This window comes from Corylus avellana, chromosome 7 (genome assembly GCF_965113065.1).
Source record: "Corylus avellana chromosome 7, dhCorAvel1.hap1.2, whole genome shotgun sequence".
In the NCBI taxonomy this organism is placed as follows: domain Eukaryota; kingdom Viridiplantae; phylum Streptophyta; class Magnoliopsida; order Fagales; family Betulaceae; genus Corylus; species Corylus avellana.
The window spans coordinates 24,676,780-24,697,383 of NC_142496.1; the positions used below are offsets into that span (position 1 = coordinate 24,676,780).

Here is a 20,604-nt window from a genome sequence, read left to right on the forward strand (position 1 = left end):
GAAATTCTTCCAACCTCAAATAATTAAATATGGGACCCAGATGCATGTAATAATGGAAGCTCACTGTGTGCGTGGTAAGACTATGAGGGCCCTCTCGTTGCTTCCCTACCTTAAGACTTTCGAAGTCATTTATAGGAACAAGATCCTGTTCAGTTTTTGGCGCTTTTTCAAATCATAAATAATGTCTTTTTGTATTTACGGGAGGTAAAGAATTACAACTTTAAGATTCCAAAGGCTTATTACCGCTCATATGCTAGTTAATAATAACCGTATTTATTAATCATAATAACTTTGTCGATGTAGATAATAATAATTATACATGCAAATGCAAATGCGTATATCAAAAATTATAATCCTCATTTTTTTTTCGCATATGCAAAGTAAACATATTCGTATTTGCATTTTCATCCCCATTTAAAAGTCTTAATGTTATGACAGCAAAAGAAAAAAGTTTGTTTGACATTTTTTTTTTTTTTTTTTTTTTTGTGATTCCCGATGACGCCTTTACGCCTTAATTCTCCTTCACCCATTTAGCTGCAGAATGCTTGCTTCTTTCTGCTCATGACATTGTATAATAATGTCTTAGAGTCTTATCTCTAAGAAGCTTTTCCAAGTGTCCCATGGCTAATTCCACTACCAATACTCAAACTGCCCCATCACCTCCTGAATCCCTGTGGGTATACGATGTTTTCCTCAGTTTCAGGGGTGACATCCGCAATAATTTTACCGACCATCTCTATACCGCTTTGAGAGATAAAGAGATTGTAACCTTTAGGGACACGGAAGGACTTGATGCAGGAAAACCCATTTTGGAACTCTTAAATGCAATCAAGAAATCGAGAATGGCAGTTGTTATTTTGTCAGAAAATTATGCATCTTCCACTTGGTGCTTAGAAGAACTTGCAAAGATCGTTGAATGCATGGACGCGGGAAGGATGAGAGTTTTTCCCATTTTCTATCATGTGGATCCTATTCATGACGTGCGGCCTCTGAAGGGTACTTTTGAAGCTGCCTTTGCTAAACATGACAAACGTTCCAAGGAGAAGATAGAGAAGGAAGATGTCTTTGCTAATCATGACGAACGTTCCAAGGAGAAGATAGAGAAGGTGCAAAGGTGGAGAAGTGCTTTGAGAAGAGTGGCCGACCTCAGCGGACACCATTTAAATGATGAGTAAGATTTACCGATCTTCTTCTACTGATTTTTTTTTTTTTTTTTCCTTTTTCTTTTTCTGAGTGCAAAATAGACTCATTAGTACTCTAAATCTATATTTATTTGGAGTTTTACAAGTAGCACTAAATATATATTATTGCTTAATTAAGAAAAAAGTTGTCACTAGTTCAAATTTCAAGATTTAAAGTTGTCATTATTAAATACCACATCTCCCTCTCTCTCTTTCCCTCTCCATGCCTCTCTCTTTCTCTCACTTATGTTTCTGCTATCATTCTTTCAGGTTAGTGTATTTCTCTGCAAATTGGACATTTACTTATTTGCAGGTTCATAAGTTTTTTTTTTTTCTTTTTTTTTTTGCTATTGTTGTATGTCTTTTCTTTAATAAAAATTGCAACTTCAAAATTTGGTGGATTTTTAGTGGGCTAATAGAAGATCGTTCCTTTAGCATTATTTTGCTTTGTATTTTATTTTTTTTATTTTTTTTAATGTTTAGAATTATGATTTTTATTTGATTGAAATCTAAAATCAAGAGTCTTACATCACTATATTAAGTAAGTACATGTGTATAACCTACAATTTAAGCTGTGAAAGACACCTAAACATCATAACAACAAGATAAAGAATGAGTTTAGGTAAGAAGGTTACCTCATTGAAAGCAAAACCACCAAAAACCACATCTCTTCCACCAAAACATCCTCACACACTCACACAACGGTTTCACTGAGCAAACTGGCTGAGGGGCGAAAGGGTGGGATATTTATAGGAGGCAAAATTGTTGTGGATAAGAATAGCTGGTTTTTTAGATCTATCTACAATCAAATGTTCGATTTACCAAGCTCGAATGTCATCTTTGAGGAATTTTGGAGGGCACGATTCAGTTCCATCAACAATGCCTACCAGATCGTGAGTGTGCAAAGATAGGGATAATGGTTTTGTCCAACCAAGGTAGTTTGGACCTTCAAGCTTTCCATTGAATTGGGAAAGTGTTGGTGGAGAGAAGGTTGGTGCCGAAAGGGTTGTGGAAATTGCCAATGGCAAACAGGTTGACGAAGAAGGAGGAGAGATTTGAGGTGTAGTTTGATAAAAAAAAAAAGAAAAAAAAGAAAAGAAAAGGGTTACAAGTACAATCAATTATCAAACTTAACAAGATAAGTTGGGATAACTATCTAAGTAAATCAATACAATAAAAGACTTAATACACACGAGAGGTCTAATTAGAAATAATCACATGAGATGTGATTGAATGCAACCAAATTACATTATGTTTGCATTCAATGATAGAAGAGAAATAAGAGGAGTTGCAGTAGGAGTAGATGTCTCATGGTGGATCGTGACTGGGCTCGAGCCAACCCAAGATGGCAAGTAACCGTTACTACTAGTCGTTGCTAGTGGATCTCTCTGAAGAGTGCACTTGAGCGCACTCGTGATGTGTTGCTGAAACATCTGTTGTGGGAGCAGTAGGATCATTAGGATACTTGTGCACTTCTTGTTGCTTCTTCTTGATAGTGGCTAGAGGATCATCAGGAGATGCAGTATGCTTAACATTTTTCTGTTTCTTTGTGTTTCATTTTTGGTTTTGTTTGTCTTCTCTCTAGATTTGATTCATTTTTAGATAATTCATTTTTAGATGCATCCTCGGATTTCACCAAGCAACTCAAGCTCAATCGTGTCATCATTTTGAATTGTAGAGCTTCCTTTCTTAAGATGAACAAGCAAAATAACAACACTTGCATATCTCCTTTTGGTTTGCCTTTGCCTGCGTTGACTCACGAAAAGATTTTGGTTCAATCTATCTCACAGGCCTGAGTCAGAGTTCATCCGCAACTTTGTTGAAAAGGTATCTAGTGAGTTGAATGGTACAACCGAAAGTGTTTATAAGGAAAAATACGTTGGAATAAAGTCTCGTGTTGAGGAAATTGTAAATGGGTATATTGAAATGGAGCCGAAGGATGATGTTCGATTTATAGGGATATGTGGGATGAGTGGAATAGGCAAGACAACTCTTGCAGAAGCTGTTTTTGGAATGATCCATCATCAATTTGAAGCTAGCAGTTTTCTCAGAGATGTCAAAGGGCGTGATTTAAATGATTCACAAGATCAACTCCTTCGGGATATGAAGTTGAAAAGTGAAATACCAAGATGGGATGAGCTTAAGGCAATCAACATAACAAGTCGTAGGCTGAGTAAGAAAAGGGTAATTATTGTTGTTGACGATGTAGATGAAAAAAGGCTGGAAACATTAGCAGGGCACCGTGATTGGTTTGGCCCAGGGAGTAGAATCATCTTAACTACTGAAGATAAGGGCCTGTTGGAGAAGAGATGTGGAGAGAAAAATGTATATAAGGCTAAAAAACTGAGTGCATATGATGCTTTGCAGCTCTTTATTCGACAAGCCTTCGACGAACCCCCTTGTGGAGAAGATTTATTGGATATATGCAATGGTTTTGTAAGATATGTTGACGGCCACCCTCTAGCTCTTAAAATTTTGGGTTCCTCCATGTATGGTATAACAAATATAGATCAATGGGAAGCTGAACTGGAAAGAGTAAGAAAAAGTCCTGAACTTCCCAAAGACGAGAGAAATATTCAAAAAGTACTTAGAATGAGTTACAATAGATTGAGTACTCCAAAGAAAAAACTATTTTTAGACGTTGCGTGTTTCTTGAATGGGGAAGACAAAGATCGAATATCAGATATACTAGAAGATCCTGGTAAGTGCATCCCAGAGATTGACATAAAGGCTCTTATTGATAAATCTCTCATTACTGCTTTTGGAGGAAAATTGTGGATACATAATTTACTACAACAAATGGGTTGGGAAATTGTCATTGAGGAATGCATGGAAAGACCCGAAAAGCGCAGTAGATTGTGGCTTGAAGAGGATGTCCTTGAAGTATTAAACAATGGTAAAGTAAGTGTAATAGTATTATATATAGACATGAACTAAGAGAAGTACATCTTGGTACAATTTTTGAAAATTTTTGCTATATCTTTCCAAATACTTGTTCAACTGTTCTTGGTTTTCAGGGAACAGATTCAGTTGAAGGCATACTGCTAAATGCACCAGCACATAAGCAAGTACGCTTGAATGCGGACGCCTTCTCAAAGATGAAGAACCTAAGATTACTTAGAATTTGTACTGCGCACCTTCCTCAAGGCCTCAATTATCTTTCTAATGAGTTACATTTGCTGGAATGGCATGAGTATCCTTTGAAGTCAATGCCAAGGAGTTTTCAACCAAACAAACTTGTTGAACTCATTATGCCTGGCAGCCTCATTGAGCAACTGCCCGAGGAATTTAGTGTAAGACTTTTACTCATGCAAGTGCATTTGTTTTTTAGATTAAGTTCTTGACTGCTTAATTTGCTACATATTTTTTCATTCTTTTGTCACAGAACTTAGGCAAGCTAAAAGTCATCAACCTTCGTGACTCGCAAAACTTAATCAAGACTCCTGACTTCACTAGACTTTCAGATCTTAAGAGGGCGATTTTTCAAGGTTGCACAAGATTGGAAGAGGTTCACCCGTCTATTGGAGTTCATAAACGGATTACTCGATTAAATCTGAAAGATTGCAAATGTCTTGATAGACTTCCACCCGAAATCAACTTGGAATCTCTTAATACTTTGGTCTTATCTGGTTGTTCACGCCTCAAAAAGTTTCCAAAGATTGGACAAAATATGACAAGTTTGTGGGAGCTTTATTTGGACAGGACTGCCATAGGGGAACTGCCATTGTCAATTGTGCATCTAACTGGCCTGTCTTTATTGAATCTTCAAGACTGCAACAACTTTTCGAGTTTTCCGAATGTCATTTGTAGTTTGACATCTCTTCAAACTCTCATTCTATCCGCATTCAAGGTTCAACCAGAGCCCAATTCATTGTTGATCAAGTCTCTATCAGGTTTAGGCTCATTAGTATCTCTGGATCTAAGTGACTGCAATATGGGGGACGGAGCTCTCCCTGATGATATTAGTTGCTTATCTTCACTGCAGTCTCTAAATTTGAGCAAAAACCATCTTACATGCTTGCCTGAAAGCATTTCTCAGCTTCCTAAGCTTAAAGTTCTTTACTTGGACAATTGTAGCAGGCTTGAATCGTTAGCAAATATTCCATTAAGTACACAATCTGTAATGGCACGACATTGCACTTCACTGATAAATTATTCAAATCAAATCATAGTGTGGACTTCAGGTGAACCAGGATTGACGTTTATTAACTGCCTCAACTCGGCTGATGATATTGATGAAGAAAGCAAAGGTCGTGAGCTTTCTCTGCGAGATATACACTTCAAGCCATTGTTGCAGAGATACATGGAGGTCTCTCTCTCTCTCTCTCCCTCTCTCTCTCCCATACACATACACACACATCGAACATCCTTTTACCTTTTTCCTTGTAATATTTTGCAGGGTCAAATTCGTCAAGTGGATGGAATGTATAGCGTTTCACCTCAAACTGAAATTCCAAAATGGTTCACCCACCAGAATAAGTCAGGGTCATCTGTACCAATCCGGCTACCTGATCGTCAAGATGAAAATTATAGCAGTTGGAGAGGAATAGCGTTGTTTATTGTTTTTAAAGTGAAGAATATTGTTCCTCGTGGTCACGACTCAAAAAGTTTTCATGAGTTCATATATCACTTGGACAACGATGGAGGTCTTCAAGATTATCCCCTAATCATTATTAATGTCCCTAAAGACAAACTATATGCCCTTTCATATGGACTTCGGCTATATGTATCAAATGCAAGGTTTAGGGACCATTTAGATGAACGCGGCTGCATTAGCCCTTCAATTACAATCAGCAGCTCAGATGTGGAGATTCAAAAGTGTGGTGCGCGTTTAGTATACGAGGAAGATATGGTAGAGTTTGTACAAAATTTAACCGAAGAAACTTCGGGGAGCCCTGAACACCTCCGTCCACGTCAGGAATCCATAGAATATCCAATGAACCCTTCCCCAAGCAATGTCGATGAACCGGAACCCAGTCTGTCCAGCGGCCAAACTGACTTAAACTCCGGGAAAAAAAGACAACCCAGTGGCCAAAGTTACTCGAGCCCCAGGCTTAACAGACAACTCAAGTCATTGCTTTCACTATTGTATCAGGTCTTTCCCCTATATTTATTCATTGAAAACCATAATTTATGTATCTATTTTTCTCTCTCACTCACTGAACACTATATATATTTATTTGTATATTTTACAGGGAGACCCTGCACGATACCACTGCTATGAATATATTTTTCCTCAGGTTAAGATGGCGGCTCCCCCCCGCTGGTTCAATTATCAAAATGTATCTAGTGCCATCAAAATGGAGCTGCCTTCAAATTTGAATGATAATACGAGATGGCTGGGATTCACTGTATTTGCTTTGTGTACACTCCCCAAGCAACCAGCTTGTTCCGGTGACAATCAAGATGATTCAATGATTTTTGTAACGTTTTCTGATGTTTTAGGTGGTGATCTTGTCGGAATTGGCATGGGCTTTGCGCTCTCTAGAGACCTTTTTGTTGGGTCACATCGACTTTTGATGTGTTTTATGCCACGGGTGACGTTTAAGTTGAATGGGTATAGTAAAATTTGGGCTTCATTTCAGAGCAATAACCCAAGTGTGGACATTACAATGTGTGGAATTCGTGCTGTGTACGAGGAAGACGTTGATGAGTTTGTGCAAACATTAGTGGAGTGCCTCGTAGGGTGTCCGGATGCCTACCACGATTCTATTTACGGAAATCTTTTAGATCAAGTGGCAATGTTGCAAGGGTGTAAGCATGGAGAAGATTTTCGTTGCAATTTCGCATCACAAAGGTTTAAATAATGTTCACCGGAAACCATTTTGTTATCATACCTGACTCTGACAACTGCATCATATATATATAAAATTTCTAAATTGAATTATAAGTATATTTTTTGATACCTGCGCGCAGGTGGCCTCAATCCACGCTACAGCTTCTACCAAGTAGTATTGAAAATGTAGAAGAAGAGGAGGATTGCACTTCACCAGAAACATTTCCAAATCAAGAATTTGAGGCTGCAGGCACTTCTAAAATTTCTTTAGGCATACCATTTAGGGATGGGCATAGCGGAACCGAAGAGACAAAAAGGATGCTTCACACTTGGTTTAAAAGATATGTGCAGGTCTCTCTCTCCCCCTCTCTCTCACACACACAATCGTCGGTGAAACTAAAGTATTTTTGTTCAATACTTTTTACCTAGACAACTGCTTTTAGACTTTGCTAATGTGCTTAATTTTCATGCTTTTTCTTGATATTTCCTCCTTAATTATTTAGTTAGGTACTGTTTATCTTTTATATATTCTTCTGTACATGCACCTGGGGTTGAGCGGCCTTGTGTGCGTGTGTGTTTTTTAATGAAATTTCAATTCCTATTATTGAGTAGTTCATGTAGAATCATCTTTAGTCATTACTTACTATGAGAAAGTGCATGGCTTTACCTTTATTATTTAAATGAATTTCTTTAGAATCTGTTTGAGATTGCGTTTGAGAAATACAATTTTTAAGTTAAAAAGCATTTTTTGGCAAAAACTTTATTTTTTAGCTTTTGCCAAAAGTGTGTTTTGGCTATATTTAGGCTTTTTGAATCCTTAAAAGTGCTTTTAATTTTTTTACCAAATGACTACTTTTTTCTTTAAACGAACTTTTTGTTGGAAACTAAACAAATCAAAACGCAAGAGAGGTTTTTTCTAAATGGTAGAAGTTATTAAGTTCTTTTAATTAATAAGAGACTTTAATTTTTCTAAACTCATGTGTTTATTTAATTCTCAACTGAAGTCTTAAGTTAGAGATAAGTTTTTGTTATTTAATACATTAAATAAGGAGAAGTAAAAGCCTTGTAAGTTAGTCTTTGAATGCCTCTATTTATAGGCTTCGTAAGATGTATTTTCAATATATAAGTGAAATACGAAGAAGACTTCCTCCACTCTTCTCTAGTCTAATTTATTCTTTGTCTTTAGTAATAAAAGAGAGAGAGAGAGAGAGAGAGAGAAATAGAAAGGTAACTAGTTTGTAAACTAGTATTTTATCCTTCAAATTGGTATCAGAGACCAGTTGTGCCAATTCCCATTTTGTCCTTTCTAGAAATGGGTTCCAACATAGTCCAACAACAAATCCCTAGATTATCAAAAGATAACTATGGGTCATGGTCTATCCAAATGAGAGCCCTGTTTGGGTTTCAAGATCTGTGGGAAGTCATTACTGACGGATTTACAGAACCCACTAAGGAGGAGGAAGCTGAATACACAGCAGATGAGAAGAAGACTCTTAAGGAGCAAAGGAAGAAGGATAAAAAGGCCTTGTTTCTACTCTATCAAGCATTGGACGAGTCTACCTTCGAGAAAGTTGCCGAAGCAATGACAAGTAAACAAGCATGGGAGATTCTAGCTTCCATCTTCAAAGGAGACGAACGGGTGAAAAGGGTCCGTCTCCAATCATTACGGGGCGAGTTCGAGGCTCTTCACATGAAGGATGGAGAATCGGTGTCCGATTATTTTTCACGATTACTGGTAATTGTGAATGGTTTGAAAAGAAACAATGAGAAGGTCGATGACATCCGAGTTGTTGAAAAGGTACTTCGATCCCTTTCCTCTAAATTTGAACATGTAGTTGTAGCTATCGAAGAGTCTAAGGACTTGGAGAAGCTAACAATTGAGGAGTTGTTGGGTTCATTACAAGTACATGAGCAAAGGATGCAGAAGAATGCTAGTTCTAGTGTATTAGAACAAGCACTAGAGTCAAAACTGACTCTAAATGATCAACGCAAAATCAGCTCCTATCGTGGTCGTGGTAGAGGCCGGGGGCGTAGTATTTTCCAACAACCACATCAAAGTCAACAGGAGATTCAAAGTTTCAGAGGTCGAGGACGAGGAGGCTATCGAGGAAGAGGAAGATCCACATATGGACGTGGAAACTTCAAGAATATCCAATGCTACAACTGCAAGAAGTTTGGACACTATGCCTCGGATTGTTGGCACAAAGATGATGAACAAGCAAATGTTGCAGAAGCAACACATGAGGTTTGTAGCGATTCTATTTTACTTCTCGCTCATGATGTTTCAGATTCACAAGATGAGGTTTGGTACCTCGATTCTGGCGCAAGCAATCATATGTGTGGGAAGAAAGATCTGTTCGTTGAACTCACAGAAGGAGTTCGTGGAAAAGTGAACTTGGGAGACTCCACCAAACTCTCAGTTGAGGGCAAAGGGAAAATAAAAATCTATCAAAATGATGGTAAGAAGGGGTTCATTTCTGATGTTTATTATGTGCCTAACATGAAAAGCAATATTCTTAGCATTGGGCAGTTGCTCGAGAAGGGGTACACCATACATATGGAGAACTACTCTCTCATTTTGAGAGATACACGTGGAGGAATTGTGGCTCGTGTTCTAATGACCAATAATCGCATGTTCCCGTTACATCTTAACACAAAGTCTAAGAAGTGCTTCTATGGACTCAAGGAAAGTGAGTCATGGAAGTGGCATCTTCGCTTTGGCCATCTACATTTCAGCGGCCTAAAGCTATTATCTTCATTTGGCATGGTGCATGGGTTACCAGTGATCGAGCCACCGAGCAACGTTTGTGAAGGATGTATACTTGGCAAGCAGGCACGACTTCCTTTTCCCAGCAGCAAATCTTGGAGAGCAACATCACCATTGCAACTGGTTCATACCGACATATGTGGACCAATACAGCCCATGTCCTTAGGAGGTAATAGATACTTTATTACCTTCATCGATGACTATAGCAGAAAACTTTGGGTTTATTTTCTTAAAGAAAAATCAGCTGCCTTTATTGTATTCAAGAACTTCAAAGCCCTTGTTGAAAATCAAAGCGGTCATAAGCTTGTAACTCTTCGTTCTGACCGAGGTGGAGAATACACCTCAAAAGAATTTGATAAGTATTGCAGGGAACAAGGCATAAGGCATCAGTTGACTGCTGCTTACACACCACAGCAAAACGGGATTGCCGAAAGAAAGAACCGTACCATTCTTAATATGACCAGAACTATGCTCAAGGAGAAAGGGCTGCCAAAACAATTCTGGGCAGAAGCTGTAGCTTGCTCATCTTATCTACTCAACCGATGTCCTACCAAAAGTGTCAAGAATATGACACCTCAAGAGGCATGGAGCGGCCACAAGCCAAGTGTTGCACACCTAAGAATCTTTGGATGTGTTGCATATTCTCAAGTTCCCGAATCCAAGAGGAAGAAGCTTGATGATCGTGGTGAAAAATGTATCTTTCTCGGATATAGCGAAGAGTCGAAAGCATACAAGCTCTACAACCCACTAACAAAGAAATTAGTGGTTAGTAGAGACATTATCTTTGATGAAGAAAGTGTGTGGAGCTGGAGCGATGAAGAGAAGGCCAAAGAACAACAAGTGTTAGAGGAGCCTGAAGAGCTTTCAACAGAAGCTCCACCAAGTACCCCACCATCTTCTCAGCCTACCACACCATCCGTAGCACAGAGAGACTCTACATCTTCTATGGGAGGTAGCAGCAGCAGATCCTCCACAAATCAAAGTAAGATGAGAAGTCTCAGGGAAATCTATGAGCAAACAGAAGATGGAGAGACTAATCTTTTTTGCCTATATGCTGATCATGAGCCTCTTACCTTTCAAGAAGCCGTTGAAGAAGATTGTTGGAGATCCGCAATGGAGGAGGAGATACATGCTATTCAAAAGAATGACACTTGGGAGTTGACAACACTCTCATCGAACCATAAGGCTATTGGTGTCAAGTGGGTGTATAAGATCAAACGCATTGCAGAAGGTGAAGTTTCTCGATACAAGGCAAGACTTGTAGCTAAAGGCTACAAACAAAAGTATGGCATCGACTATGAAGAGGTCTTTGCACCAGTTGCGAGACTTGACACAGTGAGATTATTGATCGCACTTGCGGCTCATCACAATTGGAAGATATACCAACTTGATGTCAAGTCAGCCTTTCTTAATGGCATCCTTGAAGAAGAGGTGTATGTACAACAACCGGAAGGCTTTATAATGGAAGGAGAAGAAAGCAAGGTGTACCGTCTTAAGAAGGCGTTATATGGCTTAAAGCAGGCACCAAGAGCTTGGAACGCACGCATTGATAATTACCTTCATCAGAACGGCTTCACTAAATGTCCATATGAGCATGCTGTTTATATGAAGAAAAACCATCGTGGTGAATTTCTAATCATTTGCCTATATGTTGATGATCTGTTATATACAGGAAATCATGGTGAAATGTTCAAGGAATTCAAGCAATCAATGTTTAAGGAGTTTGAGATGACAGACAACGGGTTGATGTCCTATTTCCTTGGTATTGAAGTGAAGCAACAACATGATGGAATTTTCATATCCCAAAAGAAGTACATGGGGGAGATTTTAGAGAAATTCAAGATGGATAGCTGCAACTCTGTGAATACCCCAGTTGAAACAAGCATAAAGCTGTCAAAAGAAGGAGATGGTCGAGTTATTGAACCAACTCTTTACAAGAGTTTGGTTGGAAGTCTGAGGTACTTGACGATCACAAGGCCAGATATTGTCTATGGAGTTGGACTTGTGAGTCGATACATGGAGACACCAATGGAGACTCATTGGTTAGCTGCAAAAAGGATTCTAAGGTACATCAAAGGCACTCTGAATCTTGGTTTATTCTATGCTTATGGTGATGAAGCGAAATTAGTTGGTTATTCAGATAGTGATTGGGGATGTGACCAAGATGAAAGGAAAAGTACTACTGGGTATGTGTTCTATCTTAGTTCTACAGCATTTTCTTGGACATCCAAGAAACAAGGAATTGTAGCCTTGTCTACCTGTGAGGCGGAGTATGTGGCGGCTTCGTCTACTGTTTGTGAAGCTATATGGCTAAGGAATCTCTTGAAGGAACTGGAACATCCACAAGAAGAACCGACTGTGATTTATGTGGATAACCAATCAGCTATAAAGTTAGCAAAGAATCCAGTGCAACATGGGAGGAGTAAACACATTGACACTAGGTTCCACTTTCTTAGAGACCATGTCAAGCAGAAGACAATAGAGCTTCAGTATTGTCACACCACTGAACAAGTAGCAGATATATTTACTAAGCCATTATCAGGTGCAATTTTCATGAGGCTAAGAGACATGCTTGGCATGAGGAGGTTTTGATTTGAGGGGGCGTGTTGGAAACTAAACAAATCAAAACGCAAGAGAGGTTTTTTCTAAATGGTAGAAGTTATTAAGTTCTTTTAATTAATAAGAGACTTTAATTTTTCTAAACTCATGTGTTTATTTAATTCTCAACTGAAGTCTTAAGTTAGAGATAAGTTTTTGTTATTTAATACATTAAATAAGGAGAAGTAAAAGCCTTGTAAGTTAGTCTTTGAATGCCTCTATTTATAGGCTTCGTAAGATGTATTTTCAATATATAAGTGAAATACGAAGAAGACTTCCTCCACTCTTCTCTAGTCTAATTTATTCTTTGTCTTTAGTAATAAAAGAGAGAGAGAGAGAGAGAGAGAGAAATAGAAAGGTAACTAGTTTGTAAACTAGTATTTTATCCTTCACTTTTTGAGTATTAAACGTACTTTTAGATCCCTCAAACATAATTTCAAACAGGCCTTTAGTCACTTCAACTTCAACAACTACGAAAAACAATTGTTCTACTTGTTTTGATCCTTCGATCTTTTAACGATAAAATTAATGAAGTTGGATATCAAATTAAAGGAGAATCTGACAACTTCTTGTTCATACATTTTGTTTTACAGGACCACTGCAACCACCGCTGTATTTATAATCACTGCTTTCCTGAAAGGGAAATCCCAAAGTGGTTCTGCACTCAGAATAAGGGGAACTCGGTGACAACTGGCATACCACAAAATTTGTTCAGTGATAGAAATTGGATGGGATTTGCAGTTTGTGCTGTTTTCCCATTTCACAAGCATCCAACTGCCGTTCGCAGGAACTTATTGGAATCAGGATTTCTTCCTCATCGCGTCATTTGTGAAGTGCAAACCGACATTGGTGGTATGGAGCCGATATCAACATCCTATAGCATCAGTGAAGACAAGGTATTAATTTCGTTATACCAACGTGCATTCCTGTGGTTGTCATTCACACCGAGTGGGAACTGTATAGGGAAACATGTTTGGAATCAAATGAGTTGGGCTAAATTCTCGTTTGTAAGTGATACTCCAGATGTGTCTTCAGCTGTCAAGTGTGGGGTCAATCTTGTATACCGGCACAATTTCGACGAGTTTACTCGTACAATTGTACAACTCGTGACCTCGTATGCTGACTATATGCATCTCATCCGTAACTCTTCCCAGAAGAATGAGCCAACGGTCTATAAAATGTTGCCCATGTATCATGAGAACGTCCCAAGACCTGACAGCTCTTATGAGGAGGACCCACGCCCTCGAACACGAAGAAGGGTTCGCATTCAGCCCTTTCATCCGGAGCATTCTAGTGTCGAACAACTCGGAACTCCCAAGCCATTGTACAAAACGGGCCCACTGGTAACAATAATTCTGATAACTGACAGTCCTCATGTATCCGGATCCTATCCAGTCCTTTTTGGACCGGCTAACCACCCCAGTTAAAGTTGGGGTGGTTTCATGGCCATGAGAGGTGGTCCAGCCATTCTTAAAGGCCAAAAATAAAAAATAAAAAATAAAAAATTGGCCCTAATAAAGTATTCTAGCCACTCCCAAGAGTCAAATAAAAAAAAAAAAAAAAATGATTTGGCACTTGGGAGTGGCTGATTCACCCCCAAGGGCCATGGGGTGGCCGAAGCCACCCAGCTCTAACTGGCCTTAATATTTCATTATTTTCTTTTAATTTATATTGTTTTCTTTTTTAATTATTTTTAAAATATATATAATATTTTTTATTTTTTTATTAATGAGACATATATTCCATTTATAACCTCAATATAGGATCCTCTCCAATTCAAAATGGACTGAAAAATATCCCGTTCATAGCTAGAATTTCTTCTTCAAAATTCTAAAACCACAAATAGGACACTTGTCAACTAACTTAAATAATATTAAAATATTATTTTAGGTTTAAATAAAATAAAAAACAAAATTATAAAATATTAAGGGGTGGTTGGCCACCTCATTGGGGGTGACCAGACCACCCCAGTTGGGGGCTGGGGTGGGTTCGGCCACCCCAAACCGGCTGTCTGGGGTGGCTGAAGCCTCCCCCAAGGGCCAAACAGAATTTTTTTTTTTTTAGATTTGCCCTTGGGGGTGACCGAAGCGCCGAACCACCCCTTAATATTTTAGAATTTTATTTTTTTATTTTAATTTAAATCTAAAATAATATTTTATTATTATTTTTAGTTAGTGGACATGTGTCCTATTTGTGACTTTATGATTTCTAAGAAGAAATTCTAGCCATAAATTAACTGAATATTCTTTAGTAGAAAATCCTATCCAATATATTTTTAGAGAGATCTTGGCCATTAATTACTTGATACTCTCGATGTACTATCATTTTCCCACAATCATGTTTCTCTCTTTCTCTCTCTCTCTCTCTCTCTCTCTCTGATTGGATGCTGTATTTCTATGTTACAGGACTTTAATCCGCTCTTGTTATATAATAATTGCTTCCCTCCAAATAAAGAAACCCAAGAGTGGTTCACTCATCAGAGTGGTGGGCATTCGGTGGCAATTGAGATACCACCAAATTTGTACAATGATAACAATTGGATGGGAGTCGCTCTATGTGTTTGTTTTTCAATTGGTGGGGATCGAGAAACCATCCTTGAGAATATGGTTTCAGAAATTCCGCAATTCCTATATTGTCAATTCCGAAGGACTGTTGCTGGTATGGATGATGAATTAAGCCTTAGTTGCGTAACTAGTAAAGCAGAAATCACGTGGTTAGTTAATGTAGGTGAATTCATTTGGATATCCTACGTACCGGGGGAGTCATTTAAGAATATGTTGCGCCAATGCAGCCGCATTGAAGGTTCATTTCTAAGTGATTGGCCAGGTGTGATGGTGAAGGAATGTGGGCTTCGTCTTTTGTACCAGCGTGATCTGGTAGAATTTGAGCAAAATCTAAAACAATGCAACGCCTTGATTTCTGAGTATTCGGATTTCGCGCGTCAATTTATGGTTGATCAAGAAAAAAGTAACAAGAGGCAAAACCCTGATGATGAGGCGGCACGACCTTCAAAGGTTCCATACAATTGTATTGACGTAAGAATCAACTCTGCAAAGAATACTTATATTAACTCTAACTCATTAGACACAAAATTATATATTTCTGTTTTGCAGGACTTCCATCGACACCTTCTCTATAATTCTTGTTTTCCTCAAAGTGGAATAATTCTAGATTGGTTCAGCCATCCAAGTGATGGGCCTAAAGTGGGAATCCCTCTTCCTCCAAATTTCTACAATGATCCTACTTGGACAGGACTTGCTCTGTTTGCTTCTTTTTCAGTCCTCTTTGGCAGTCCGGATTCACAAGTTCATTGTCGCTTTGTGTTTGCATCTGAAAACGGTACTTTTGGTGTAGGGTGTCCCCATAGCTATTACCTCAACGAAGATGATCTTTGCTTGTTAAATCTAGATGCATTCATATGGCTGGTTTATTTACCACGTGAGTGGTTTCCAAAGTGGTTGAATCGATGTAGTTCCATTGAGGCTGAAATTAGCAATTGCCCTGCAGGCTTGACGGTGCACAAGTGTGGGCTCCATCTTTTGTATCAAAATGATGAAGAGTTTTTTAAGGAAATACTCTTCAAGACCCATTTGTATAACAAGTATGAGAATGAGGCAAACAAATTTGATGGATGCCTTGTCTATAACTCTTGTTTTCCTCCAAATGAAATTATGGAGAGGTTCAGCCATCGGAGTGATGAGCCCCAACTCACAATCTCTCTTCCTCCAAATTTGTACGATGATCCTAGTTGGATTGGACTTGCACTCTGTGTTTCTTTCTCACTCCAGAAGGATGGGGCTACAATTGTTGACAATCGGGATTCACAACTTCCTTGCAACTTGATTTGTCTGTTGGAAACCGATATTGGTAGTCTGGATTCCCCCCATGTGTATAGCCCTACTAAAGAAAATCTCGTGTTGTTACGGCTAGGTGGATTCATTTGGCTCTCTCATATACCACGTGGGTCGTTTCCAAACTGGTTGAATCAGAGCAGCTTCGTTGAGGCTTCAATTACAACCGATTTCCCAAGCTTGACTGTGCACAAGTGTGGATTCCGTCTTTTGTACCAGAACGAAGAGATAGAGTTTAAGGAAACAATAAGACACTACACGGCCTCGTTGTCGACAACCTGGAATGTTAATCATCAATATTCAACTATTGCTAATGAAAAGATGGTTAAGTCAAACCAGGAGGATAAAGCAGCTGAGTCCAGTACAACCAGCATCTCTGATGAGGACTCTCACCTTTATCCCAGGCTTAAAGACAATAGCAAAAATGATCATCCGCATATTAAGAATCAAGTAAGTAACCAAAGCAACCTTTCGGTAATTAAGAAATTATTGAGTTATGAGTATTTGATTTGCCACAAATTAAGGTATTATTTCCTCTCCCTTTCTTTCACTTTGATCACTCATCATACACAATATTTCTATTTTACAGGACTTTGATCGATGCCTTGTCTATAACTCTTGTTTTCCTCCAAATGACATTCTAGACTGGTTCAGCCATCAGAGTGATGAGCCACAGCTGACAATTTCTCTACCTTCAAATTTGTACAATGATTCTACTTGGATGGGACTTGCTCTCTGTGTTTCTTTCTCACTCCAGGATGATGGGACTACCATTGTTGACAATCTGGATTCACAACTACTTCCTTGCAACCTTATTTGTTACTTGGAAACAAATATTGGTAGTCTGGAACCTCTGCATAAGTATTGCCTCACTAAAGATCATCATCTCAAGTTGTTGCAGCTAAGTGGTTTCATTTGGCTGTCTTTTATACCACGCGTGTCGTTTCTAAACTGTTTGAATCAGCAGAGCAGTTTCATTGAGGCTTCAGTTGCTATTGATTGCCTAGGCTTGACAGTGCAAAAGTGTGGGTTCCGTCTTTTGTACCAAAATGATGAGGTGGAGTTTAAGGAAACAATAAGACGGTTAAGCCAAACCTGGGATCTCATTCATCAAGAAAATACGGCCAAGCCAAACGAAGAGGACAAAGCAGCTGAGCCCAATACAACCAGCAGCTCTGATGATCCCAAGCCTAAAGACAAGGGCAAAAGGATCGTAGAATAATGTCTCCTCTACTTTGGGGGCTTCTGCTTTTGTTACTTTGGGTGCTCTTCCAGCTTATTCGCTTATCGTAAGTCATCTATTACAATAAACTCATCATTTTTACTGCCTATATATATACATTGAAACCATTTTTGAATAGGACCAAATTAGAATATTCTTTAAGGAGAAATTTGGTTTTGTGATCTGCTAAATTATAGAGGTACTAATGTTTGATTGTTTGCATACTTTGATAGGAGTAATAAACTCTTGGATATTGGTGTTTGCGCATGAGGTAATTAATTAGAATTGTTTAATTTGGGTTATTTTCAAATACTTGAATTTGATGTTTTACAAAGAATTAACAGTTACTGGAATTTACTGTATTATTTTTATATTATGTGTTTTTTTTTTTTTTTTTAATGACTTTTTTGAATATGTTAAACATATATATGGTGAAAATATGAGAATTTATTTAAGAATATAGATTTTACCATGATTTGAGGTAAACTGAAAAATTACCTTGTTAATTTGTGCTTGATGTTGTAAATTTTAGTATTGACATGCATGTTGAGTATAATATTTTGAATATCACCTTGAATTATATATGTTTGAAACACTCCAAGATAAGTGCAAGTGATATTAGACATAATTTCGAACGGCAATGCTTTGATTCGAAGAGTATTATTTTTATTGGTCTGATCCGAAGGACATTTAATTATTTAGGCATGATTTGAAGGTCAATGCTCTTATTCAAAGGGCATTATATTTATCGGTCCAATTCAAAGGACCACATAGAATGCCAAGACCTGGCCAGGGCGGTGAGTTTTATGTATTTGGATATGATAATTTCAAGTTATTTACTAATTTTTAAAAAAAAATCTTATGAAATAAGGGGTATGTAAGTATACACTGCTCGATCTCACACCTAGATTAACCAATTCTATTACTGAGGTGACTCATTAAATCTGATTAACATTTTTCAGATAATATAGCAGATCGAGATTCTTCTAGCAAAACTTTGGAGGATTTGGAGTCTTTTGGTGCGAGTTCGTGATGCTTTGCTCAATATTTTCGTTTATGGAGTAGTGATGGACATGTTTATGTTTTAGATTTACTTAAATGGTTGTTCTTGGAGACCTTTCGTTTCGCTTGGGATTTAGAATTTGCTGGAATATATTGTTATTGCATGTGATCTTTTGATGTATACCAATGATATGTGGACTTTGGACATTGTGTGGATGAATTTTTAGTTGCTCTGGTTGTATCGTTTCAATTTTAGAGTTTGTTGTATTGATAGTTGTACGCTATCATATCGTTTTGGGTTTTTGGGGCATGGCACAATTATATGTAACTGAAAGACTGAGCGATTTGTCTGGCACTGATGGAGATCACTGCTTCAAAAAAAATTTCAAACCATGCTCTCGGTAATTGCTTGAGACCATATAAAGCCTTCTTCAATTTGCAAACACTGCCTTGACACTTCTCCTGAGAAACAAACCCAAGTAGGTGCTCCATATAAACCTCCACAAGTAGATCACCATGAAGAAAGACATTCTTTTCACATCTAATTGATAAAGAAGTCAATCAAGATTTGATGGCAAGAAAAACCAACAAGCGAACATATATAAGAGATTTTTGTCACATGATCGTGAGAAAATGTATAATCATACTCAACACCATAGGTCTGAGTGTAGCCCTTAGCAACCAATCAAGCCTTGAGGGGATCATGAACATACCCAAGAGGGTGATGTTTGATAGTATATACCCATTTGTAACAAATGTGTGCTTCCTAGAGGGTAGAGGAATAAGCTCCCAAGTGATCTCATTCTATATTGTAAGGTTGTTATTTTAATTACCTTTATTATTTCTCAAAATGATGGTTACATTTTGGGGCAAGGAAAGTTCTTATGGTTTTACTAGTATCCTCTTGCATATCATGCTCTCGGTGAACTTAATTATTTAATTAATATTTTCACACTTTCTTTCATATGTAAACTTAAAATTTTTCTCAACAAATGAGATCGATATATTGTAAAACTATTGTTCAAACTCGTGACATTTCTTTTAATACTATGTTAAATTACTACTTATCTCATAATATTTCTTCTGATATCATGTTAAATCAAGCTTAAACTAATAATAAAGATTAGTGAATTTAATCATTTAATTAGTATTTTAACACTTCATAATCGGAGATGAGACACTTAAAGCCTGTTTGGGATTGTGTTTGAGAAATAAAGTTTTTAAGTCAAAAAGAGCTTTTTGGCAAAAGCTTTATTTTTAAGCTTTTGCCAAAGTGCTTTTTGGCCATTTTTTGGATTTTTTTACCCTTAAAAACGCTTTTAATTTTTTTACCAAATAAATATTTTTTTTTCTTTAAACGAGCTTTTTGAGTGTTAAAAGCATTTTTAGGCATCTCAAACACAATCTCAAACATGCGCTTAATGATTTTTGTTAAATCTCTCTCTAATGAGAATAACTTCTATAAGGTCTTGACACAAATCAAGACTTTTGTGCTTACCAATAAGAGGTTGACACCTCAGTTTGGAACAAGATAACAAAATAAGAACAAAACACCGGATCATACCAAATTAAAACCCTAAAAGAACTCTTCATCTACTTTTCACATTAACCATCCATCACACCGCCGCTGCCGCCGCCACTGCGCCACTACCCATGCCGGCAATTTATCCACGTGTCAACATTTGATTGGTCTACGTGGACTTTCGTTAAGTCAACTGACAGAGAACTAATTTGATCTATTATCAAAACCACAGGGACCTCCTGTAATAAAAATTAAACCCTAAGAGGAAAAAAATAAAGCAACTAAACCTCAGGGGGTATTTAGTCTTTAACCCATAGTAATGCCAATTTGCCCCGACCCTACCTAAATAAATAAATATATATAGTCTTTTTAGGCGTGTATCCGCTCAAATAAAAATTAAGTCATAAGTACTATAATAAAAGTTATATATCTATAAAATCATCTTAAAAGATAATTTTCCTTTGGAATACAAAATTCTTCTAATTTGCCATAGACTTCTCATATGAATTGAAGGAGGGAATCACGGTATAAAAGTAAGAGTACTAAAAAATTTTGGGTTGGCGAAACCCCCCAAGGACTAATGTAGGTCCGCCACTGGACACATGCGTGGAAGTGCATATTATACGTTGATTTAGTTATTTTTAAGGAGAATATTTAGAGTATTACAATTGTTAAGAGTGTTACT

The 20,604-nt window shown here is 37.7% G+C and overlaps 1 protein-coding gene across 1 annotated transcript; it reads left to right on the forward strand.

The window, feature by feature from the left end:
- Window positions 1-620: 620 nt before the first annotated feature.
- Window positions 621-18,605, forward strand: LOC132183625 (uncharacterized). The gene is made up of 13 exons (XM_059596987.2): window positions 621-1,171; window positions 2,972-4,082; window positions 4,199-4,474; window positions 4,567-5,490; window positions 5,581-6,276; window positions 6,377-6,978; window positions 7,098-7,308; window positions 12,916-13,665; window positions 14,728-15,357; window positions 15,436-16,623; window positions 16,763-17,462; window positions 17,629-17,666; window positions 18,358-18,605. Exons 1-11 carry the CDS (start codon window positions 621-623, stop codon window positions 17,393-17,395), a joined length of 7,572 nt encoding a protein of 2,523 aa, XP_059452970.2. The 3' UTR covers window positions 17,396-17,462; window positions 17,629-17,666; window positions 18,358-18,605.
- The last annotated feature ends 1,999 nt before the right edge of the window (window positions 18,606-20,604 follow it).